Raw genomic sequence first — 10530 nt, forward strand, 5'->3', positions numbered from 1 at the left:
TCTAATCACTTTCTTGAGTGCTTGTTTATTTAACAAACATTCAATTCACCAAAAGCAATGGGCCCAGCCCTATAGATACAAACAGGAGTTAAACCTAGAACCTACATTGAGTTATGACAGAAAACAGGAATCAGGCCATGAGGGCTCAAGGAAAAGAGGGGCCAAGAAAGACAGCTTGAATCAGGACTCTGTGACAAAATGGTTCTAAAATCTTCTAATCCAGGAATGGGTTTCTCCTTAGACAATTTGATTTTTGTTTTCCTGGGCCTTAACAACACCCCACAGAAAATGGAGGCAGAGAGGGGAAGGGGGAGGAGAGGAGACAAAGGAACAAATGTTCTTACCAGCTTACCAATTTCTGGAATTTCACAAATGGACATTCTTTCTTAAGCTCGAATTTATCAGAACCCATTTTTTTGAGCTGGAATTTGCTTTATAAAAAGTGGAGGGCTGAAAGAGAAAAGAGCCACCCAAATATTAAAGGTAGATAAAGGAAATGTCTATTTTGATGTACAGCCTCTGAGCACTGTGCAAGTCAGAGTCCAGTAAGGATCATGCAAAATCACTCTTTACAATTATACTCCTTATAATTACCTTCTTGAATAAATGAATTAAATCATTTCCATAAACCACCTCCCCCGTCTCACCCCTGTGTAACAAGAGCCTAGCTAGGTAGTAGCTTTCATTCCATTCCTCTCCTCTCCCCTCTTCCAAACACTTCCTCGCCTGCTCTTGGAACCAGATCTCCTCTATGACTATGGGAAAGTTACTAAAAACCCTAAATTATTATTTCCCAGTCTGGATAATACTAATAATACTAGCTCCTATCTACTCCATAGGCTGAAAAACTATACACAGAGAAGTAATTTTACATTCTTCAAGACAGGATGTGTGTGCGTTTGTAAATTCCAAGAAGTTCGAGATACACAATCTCATTTTCATCCCAAGCACTGGTACGCTGATCACTCCTGAAAAGCTACGTTTCCAAGGTGCCTGCCAAGCCTGCAGGTGTATTCCCCAAATGGGCGAGCCCACCCACATGGGTCAAGGGAAAACCTGTTTCCCTGACCTGGTAAGTAGACAAGTGAAGCCAATTTCCTCCCCGAGTAAACCATCCTTCACCCTGGTCCCCCTAGTCCTTCGGTCCTAGAGTCCCAGGGTTTAGCAATCACGCCGCCGCGTCCGCCTTGATCCCGGCTCGACTCCCACAGCATCAAAACCCAGGCACCGTCCTCCACCCTGAAGGACTACAGCCCCCGGCAGGCCCCGCGGCAACAGGGAAAGCCACATGACGTCGCTTCGCTGGGTGCCGCGGTCATGTGACTTCGGAAAGATGGCTGCCCTGACGGCGGAGCATTTTGCAGCTCTTCCGAGCCTGCTCAAGGTAAATCGAAGGGGTGGGAACAGCATGAGATGGCCCTTTGTCTCAGAGACTTTAGACGGAGCAGGAATTGGGAACAAATTGGCCCTGGTTTGGAGCCACAACCCTGCTGCTTGTTCTCTGTGTGATCCCAGGCAAATCGTTGCGTCTTTCTGAAAAAGTAAGAAAAAAATACCGTTTTGACAGGAAGATAAGAGAAAAAAAATAAAATAATGGGCATGAAGGCGCAGTACAAATGCCCCCTCGTATTAGTCTCTGGGATTGGATTTCGGGATTGGTGCATTAGAGAGGTAGTTGCTGGATCCACGTTAGCAGTTCCTCATTTCATCCCGTAGCCCCTCCTGCACTCCATCACTGAGAAATTATCTCCTATTGCGTCAGCCCAGCCCTCCGAATGAGCTGTGAGTTCAATATTCCCCTGAGGTCCAGGTTTTCCTGTAAAGCTCAAATGAAATGATAGGTCGAATTTTTTTTTTTTTTTTTTTTTTTTTTTTTTTGAGACGTAGTCTCACTCTGTCGCCTAGTCTGGAGTGCAGTGGCGCGATCTCGGCTCACTGCAACCTCTGCCTCAGCCTCCTGAGTAGCTGGTATTACAGGCGCCCGCCACCACGCCTGGCTAATTTTTGTATTTTTAGTAAAGACAGGGTTTCACCATCTTGGCCAGGCTGGTCTTGAACTCCTGACCTAGTGATCCATCCGCCTCGGCCTTCCAAAGTGCTGGGATTACAGGCATGAATCACCGCGCCCGGCTGGAATTATTTAACATGATTTGCCATGTGGGAGAAAAGGCAGCTTTATTTCCCTTTGTAGAGCTTGTCGCTGTTTGCTCCCTGACTGTCTCATAAGAATGGTACATTCATCAGCGACCTTTTCTTTCTCTCTCTCTTCCTTTTTTTTTTTTTTTTTTTAAACTCCAGGTAAATAGGGTTGAGTTAGTCTCCTCAATTTATGGCACATCATCATCATGGGTCCATGTAATAGACTCTGTTTTGCTTTAGTTGTTTATTTTTCAATTACCTTCTCAGTGTTCGTTAGCGTTCTCCACTCCTAAAGGGATCTACTCTTTTGTTCACAAGTGTTAACGCCCAACAAGTAGAACACTAATACCTGGCACACAGCATGTGCTCAGTAAATAGCTGTTAAATTAATTATAAATGAAGTAACAGAGCTGGGACTGGAAACCTAGGGCTCTCAGCTACCAGCCCCGTGCCTTTTCACCTTCATTTTGGCTGCTTTTACCTACCCCCACCCCCAAGCCTGTTGGTCTTAGGCACTCTTTTGTTTTAAAAACTTTAAAAGATTAATGTGTAGCATACATATAGAAAAGTGCAAAAATCATAAATGTACATTTAAATGATTTATTACACACCAATGTAACCACCACCAAGGTAAAAAAATGAAATGTTACCAGTACCCTAAAAGTTCCCCTTTTGCCCCTTCTTTGCTTCCTCGCTCTCTTCCCCAATGGTAACCACTATCTTTGCTTCTGAACAATCCATTTAATATTGCCCATGTTTGAACTTTACATAAATGGAATAACACAACATATACTTTTTTTTATGCCTGGCTTCTTTTGCTCACCATTATGTAGCAGTAGTTCATTGATTTTCATTGCTACTGTCCTATGTACTTTCTTTTCTTTTTTAAAAAAATACTTAGACTTTTTATTATGAGATAATTATAAATCCATATGTAGTTGTAAGAAATAATATAGGCTGGGCGCGGTGGTTTACACCTGTAATCCCACTTTGGGAGGCCGAGGTGGCCAGATCAGGAGGTCAGGAGATTAAGACCATCTTGGCCAACATGGTGAAACCCCATCTCTACTAAAATACAAAAAATTAGTCGGGTGTGGTGGTGCCTGTCTGTAGTCCCAGCTACTCAGGAAGCTGATGCAAGAGAATCGCTTGAACACAGGAGGCGGAGGTTGCAGTGAGCCGAGATTGAGCCACTGCACTCCAGCCTGGCGACAGAGCAAGACTGTGTCTCAAAAAAAAAAAAAAAAAAAAAAAAGGCCGGGCACGGTGGCTCACGCCTGTAATCCCAGCACTTTGGGAGGCCGAGGCGGGTGGATCACGAGGTCAAGAGATCGAGACCATCCTGGTCAACATGGTGAAACCCCGTCTCTACTAAAACTACAAAAAATTAGCTGGGCATGGTGGCGCGTGCCTGTAATCCCAGCTACTCAGGAGGCTGAGGCAGGAGAATTGCCTGAACCCAGGAGGCGGAGGTTGCGGTGAGCGGAGATCGCACCATTGCACTCCAGCCTGGGTAACAGGAGCGAAACTCTGTCTCAAAAAAAAAAAAACAGAAAGAAATACTAATTATCTCATTTATCCTTTACCCAATTTCCCCCAGTTCTGCAGGATTCTGCAGATCTATGCATAATATACATACTATATAGTGTATAGTATATACACTATATAGTATGTATACTATTAAGTATAGTTCTGTATATATGTATAGTATGTATATAACATAGTATACATACTATATAATATGTACATATTATTATGTATAGTATGTATACAACCTGTACTATGTATATATATTATATTTATATAATATATAACATATATATTTACTCGATAGTATACCTATTATGTATAGTATGTATACTACTATGTATAGCAGAATCCTGCAGAAGTGGGGAAATTGGGTAGATAAATGGTATGTTGATACCTAATGTCAAAGGTATTAACATTGACACTCAACATATAAAACATTTCTATCACCACAAAGATTCCTCATGCTACTCTTTTATAGCCACACCCTCCTTAACCTTTGGCATTATTCATTTCTCTAATTTTGTCATTTCAAAAATGCCATATAAATGCCATGTAAATACAGTAAGTAACCTTCTGAGATTGACTTTTTTCACTCAACCTAGTTTTCATCTATGTTGTATGTATATTCCTTTCCTTTTTATTTTTTTTTCCTTTTTATTGCTGAGTGGTATTTCATGTAATGACGGTACAAAAGTTTTGTGTTGTGTAGTTTTCAGTATATACATACTGTATTTCATTTTTTGAACAATTGCAAATGGTATTTTACTTATTTATTTATTTTTTTGAGAGACAGAGTCTTGCTCTGTGGCCCAGGCTGGAGTGCAGTGGTGCAATCTCAGCTCACTGCAACCTCCACCTCCTGGGTTCAAGCAGTTCTCATGCCTCAGCCTACCAAGTAGCTGGGACTGCAGGTGCCTGCCACCACCCCAGGCTAATTTTTTTGTGTATATTTTTAGTACAGACAAGGTTTCACTACGTTGGCCAGGCTGGTCTCAAACATCTGGCCGCAAGTGATCCACCCACCTTGGCCTCCCAAAGTGCTGGGATTATAGATGTAAGCCATCACGCCCAGCCCATGTTTTTAATTTTAGTGTCCACATGTTCATTGCTAATATATAGAAACAACTGATTTATGTATGTTTATCTTCTACATGCAAACTTGCTAAACTCAATGTTTCTAGGAGTTTTTGGTATACTCCTTGGGATATTCTACATAGAAAATTATGTTATTTGCAAATAGAGACAGTTTTATTTCTTCCTTTCTGATCTGCACACATTTTATTTCCTTTTCTTGCCTTATTTTAGTGGCTAGAACATTCAGCACTATGTCGATTCAGAGTGGAGAAAGCAGATCCCTTGCCTTGTTCTCAGTTTTGGAGGCAAAGCGTTTAGCCTCTCACCATTAAGTATAATGTTAACTGCAGGTTTTTTGTAGATGCTGTTTATCAATATAGGGAAGTTCTCTTCTATTCCTATTTTTCTGAGGGTTTTTATCAAGAATGGATGTTTAATTTTATCAAATGCTTTCTCTGCATTGATTTATATCATGTGATTTTCTTTAATGTGGTAGATTACATAGATTTTCAAATAGTGAACTAGGCTTCCATCTGTGGAATAAATCCCACCTGGTCATAGTGTATAATTATATAGTTATATATTATAGTATACACATATATAATTGTATGTATCTGCTAATTTTATGTATATAAAATTGATCTCTATTTGCTAATATTTTGCTTAGAATTTTTGCATCTATTTTTATGAGGGATATTGATCTGTGGTTTTGTTATTTTTCTGTACAATTTTGTGCACTCTTGGTATCAGGGTAATACTAGCTTTGTAGCTACATAAAATCATTTGGAGAGTACTCCATCTTCTGTTTTTCTGGAGAAGATTGTATATAATCAGTTCATTCTTTTTAAAATGTTTGTTAGAATTCTCCAAACTATCTGAGCCTAGAGATTTCTTTGAAAAGTTTTAAAATTGTGAATTCAATTTTCTTGATAGTTATAGGCCTCTTCAAATTATCAATTTTATATTAGGGGAATGGAAGTAGTTTGTGTTATTTGAAGAATTGGTCCATTTTATTTAAACTATCACATTTATGTTTATAGAATTATTCATGAAGTTTCCATTATCCTTCTGATGTCTGCAGGATCTGTGGTCATATCCTCTTATTTCATTCCCAATACTGATAATTTGTATTTTGCCTCTTAACTTTGTCATCTTGCTAGAGGTTTATCGATTTTTACTGACATTGTCAAAGAACCAGCTGTTTGTTTCATTGATTTTTCTGTTTTCAATTTCATTGGTTTCTGCTCTTATCACTGTTACTTCCAGTGCTTCCTTTGGGTTTATCATGCTTTCCTTTTTATAGGTTCTTGAGGTGGTAGCTTAGATTGTCAATTTGAGACTTTTCCTCTTTTCTAGTGTATGCTGTAATGTTAATTTCTAGTTAATATGCTATAATGTATTTCTAGTTAATGCTGTAAGTTTTCCTCTAACCACTTGCTAGGCTGTGCCTCACAAATGTTGATAGTGTGTTTTCATTCTCACTTATTCAGTGTTATTTTTAAAATATCCCTGAGACTTTCCCTTTAACATAGGAATTATTTAGAGGTGGACTGTTTAAGTTTATAAGTGTTCAGATATTTTTCTGTTACCTTTCTGTTATTGATTTCTACTTCGATTCCATTGTGGTCACATAGAACACACTGCATTACTTCATTTCTTTTGAATTTGATGAAGTTTGTTTTATGGCCCAGAATATTAGATGTCTGGGTATGTGTTTAGTGGGCACTTGAAATGAATTTGTATTCTGCTGTTACTAGGTATTGTTTCATAAATGTTAATTTAATCAATTGATGGTATTGTTGAGTTTCTTCTATATCCTTGTTGAATATGTTTGGTTATGTCAGTTGTTGAAAGAGGAGTGTTGAAGTCTTCAGTTATATTTGTCTTTCAGTCTGTTTCTTACAATTCTGATAGTTTTTGCTTCACATATTTTGCAATTCTGTTGTTATCTTTTATTATTATATAATGTTCCTCCCTGTCTCTGGTAATTTTCTTTGCCAGTGAAGTTTACTTTATCTATTATTAATTTAACCACTTCTCTCCTCTGATTAATGTTTGCATGATATATCTTTTTTCATTCCTTTACTTTCACCCTGCCTTATAGCTTATATTTGAAGGGAGATTTGTTGTTGTTGTTGTTGTTGTTGTTGTTGTTGTTGTTGTTGAGACAGAATCTTGCTCTGTCACCCAGGCTGGAGTGCAGTGGTGCAATCTCAGTTCACTGCAGCCTTGACTTCCAGGCGTAAGCAGTCTTCCCACCTCAGCCTCCCGAGTAGCTGGTACTACAGGCAAGCACCACCATACCTAGCTAATTTTTGTATTTTTTTTTTTTTTTTTTTGAGACGGAGTTTCACTCATGTTACCCAGGCTGGAGTGCAATGGCGCGATCTCCGCTCACCGCAACCTCCACCTCCTGGGTTCAGGCAATTCTCCTGCCTCAGCCTCCTGAGTAGCTGGGATTACAGGCACGCACCACCATGCCCAGCTAATTTTTTGTATTTTTAGCAGAGACGGGGTTTCACCATGTTGACCAGGATGGTCTCAATCTCTTGACCTCGTGATCCACCCGCCTCGGCCTCCCAAAGTGCTGGGGTTACAGGCTTGAGCCACCGCGCCCGGCCGATTTTTGTATTTTTTTTTGTAGAGAGGGGGTTTTACCATGTTGCTCAGGCTGGTGTTAAACTTCTGGGCTCAAGTGATCCACCTGCCGTGGCCTCACAAAGTGCTGGGATTACAAGCCTGAGCCATCAGGCGTGACCAAGGGTTTCTTATAGATAGCATTTGAGTCATATTTTTAATCCACTGTGCCAATTTTTGTCTTTTAATTGGTATACTTAGACTATTAACATTTACATGTAATGCATTAATTTACATATAATTTACATATAATGTAACTTACATATAAAATAATTTACATAATCATTTGTATGTTAGGGCTTCAAGTCTACTATTTTATTTTTGTTTTCTACCTGTTCTCTCTTGGTTTTTCTTTCATTTTACTTTTTCCTGCCTCCCATAAGTTATTTTAACATTTTTTTAGAATTCCATTTTGATTTATCTGTAATGTTTTAAAGTGTGTTTCTTTTTATAGCCTTTTTAGTGGTTGCCCTAATTACTACATTCCATATACATAACTTATCACAGTCTCTTGGTGTCATCATTTTACCTGTTAGGGCAAAGTATAGAAACCTTACCTCCCTTTATACCCCTTTATCTTCCCTCGTTTATAATTGTCTTAAATATTTCCTCTACATACATTTAGAGCCATATCAGACAGTATTATATTTTTTGCTTCAGCCTTCAAAGATAATAGAAAACTCAAGAAAAGAAAGAAAGTCTATAGTATTTATCATAATTTTGTTTGCCCTGTTCTGTCTGCCTGATTGTGATAGTTGATTTTAGGTGTTGACTTGATTGAGGGATGCCTACATGGTTGGTGAAGCATTGTTTCTGAGGGTGTCAGTGAGGGTGTTGCCAGAGGAAATTGATGTGTGAGTCAGTGAACTGAGGGAGAAAGACCTGCCCTCAATGTGGGCAGGTACCAACGCATTGGCTGGGGACCCAGCTGGGCCAAACGGGTGGATTTCTCTTTCTCTTTCACTCTGCTCTCTCTCTCCTTTCTAAAGAATGATGCCGTTTCTCCTCTTGCCTTTGGACATCACATTCTGGGTTCTTCATTTTTTTGGACTCCGGGACTTAACACCAGTGGCCTTACAGTGGCTGTTAGTCTTTTGGCTTCAAACTGGGGGCTGTGCCATCAGCTTCCCTCGTCTAAGGTTGCTAGACTTTGACTGAGCCAAGCTACCAGCTACCTTGGTCCTCCAGCTTGCAGATGGCCTATTGTGGGACTTTGCCTCTGTGATCATGTAAGCCATTTCCCCCTAATAAATCCCTTCTCACTTATCCTGTTGGTTTTGTCTCTCTGGAGAGCTCTGGCTAGGACACTGGTGTTCCACTGGTATCTTGTTTCATTGTTTCCATTCTGCTTAGAGAACTTGTTTTGACCATTCTTTTACAGCAGATATTCTTAGTTTTTCTTCATCTGAAAATGTCTTGATTTCCTCTTCATTCCTGAAGGATATTTTTGCTGGGTGTAAGATTCCAAGTTGACAGGTTTTTTTTCCCTTTCAGCGCCTGAAAAATATTGTCACTTCTTTCTTCCTTCCGTGGTTTCTGATATGAACTCTACTTTTATTCCAATTGTTTTTTAATAGGTAAGGTGTTATTTCTCTTTGCTTTAAAGATTTTTTCTTTGTCTTTCATTTTCAGAAGTTCAATTATATGTCCTAGTATGGATTTCTTTGGATTTATCGGATTTATCCTGTTTAGGGTTCACTCAGGTTCTTGAAATGGTATAGGAGTATGTCTCTAAGTAAACTTGGAAAGTTTTCAGCTATTATTTCTTTGAATATTTTTTCAGTCTTTCCCTCTTTCATCATCTCCTTCTAGGACTCCAATGATATGAATGTTAGGTCTTTCATTATAGTCCCACATGTCCATGAGGCTCTGTTCATAATTTTGTCTGTTTTCTCTGTTTTTCCGATTGGATAATTTCTACTGTTCTGTCTTTTGGTTCACTGATTCTTTATTCTTTCTATTTTGGTGCTGAGCCAATCTACTGAGATTTTTATTTTGGTTATTTTGTTTTTCAGTTCTAAAATTTCCATTTTGTTGTTCTTTATATCTTCTACTTCTTGGCTGAGGCAATTTAAAATGTTTCAAACAAGTTCACAATTATTTGTTGAAGCATATTTATCCTGGCTACTTAAAATTCTTTGTCAGATAATTTCAACATCTGTCATCTTGGTATTGACATCTGTTGATTACCTTTTTCTCATTCAGTTTGAGATATTCCTGGTTCTTGGTTTGATGAATGATTTTCATGTTTTATGTTCTGAGAATGGATTTTATTTAAATCTTATGTTTAAATCTTAGCTGGCTTTCTGTGGCACTGCTGAGGCAAGGGAAGGGGTGCCACCACATTACTATCAGTTAGAAGTTCAAGTCCAGGTTCCCCACTTGGCTTCTGTTGATACCTGAAAGCAGAGGTTCCTTGTTACCACTGGGTAGGAGAGGAATCTCTGACTCCACATGGTCTCCACTAGTATCACAGAATGATACTAGCTTGATACCAGCCAGTGAGGCTAAAGGTCTCAGCTTCCTACTTGGCCTTCTCTGCCATCTCCTCAGCAGGAGTGTTGGAGCACCTCATTATAGCATCACAAGTCTTCTCACTTAGGTCTAGGTCTCCCACTCAGTCTTTGTTGACGTAGAGGTGGGTGGGGCCGCAGTTCTTCCTGTGATATTTGGCTGGGGTGTAGCAGTTATTGTCTAAAAGTCTTCTGTCTTATGAGGCTGCCCCTTTATTGGTCCTTTAGTTAGAGAGAGCAGGTATTTACTGAGGCTTTTGTTTTCACTCTGCATCCATTGTCATTTCCAGGTTGCCCTCTTCTTCAGCTCAAAGTCTGAGATATATGAAGCAAAAAAAAAAAAAAAAAAAAAATCCAGGGAACTCACCATTGTGTAATTCCTTGTATTATGAGGTCCCTAGCAGATCTGCCTCCTTCTCTCCCCCTTCCAGAGTCTTATGTATGTTTTCTGTATAGTGTCCAGAGTTTTTAGTGGTACTTAGCAGAAGGATTAGGAAAAAGTATATCTATTTGATCTTTCCAGAAACCAAAGTCTTATGTACCTTTAAATTTTAAGTCTCAAAGGTATCATGTATGACTAAGACATTATTATTCAAAACATGTGTTTTCAGAGTCTGAGGTGTTTTTTTTTTTTTTT

At 39.1% G+C, this 10530-nt stretch overlaps 1 protein-coding gene across 2 annotated transcripts in view; it reads left to right on the top strand.

Annotated features, from left to right (window-relative positions):
* Positions 1 to 1286: 1286 nt before the first annotated feature.
* Positions 1287 to 10530, top strand: part of COMMD9 (COMM domain containing 9) — a 16969-nt gene continuing 7725 nt past the window's right edge. For both annotated transcript variants that reach the window (XM_017530503.2, XM_017530504.2), the window contains exon 1: positions 1287 to 1384. In XM_017530503.2, coding sequence (XP_017385992.2) covers positions 1289 to 1384 — 96 coding nt within the window. In that variant the 5' untranslated portion in view covers positions 1287 to 1288. The remainder of the gene's footprint in view (positions 1385 to 10530) is intronic.

Source organism: Cebus imitator, unplaced genomic scaffold, assembly GCF_001604975.1.
Source record: "Cebus imitator isolate Cc_AM_T3 unplaced genomic scaffold, Cebus_imitator-1.0 Scaffold66, whole genome shotgun sequence".
In the NCBI taxonomy this organism is placed as follows: domain Eukaryota; kingdom Metazoa; phylum Chordata; class Mammalia; order Primates; family Cebidae; genus Cebus; species Cebus imitator.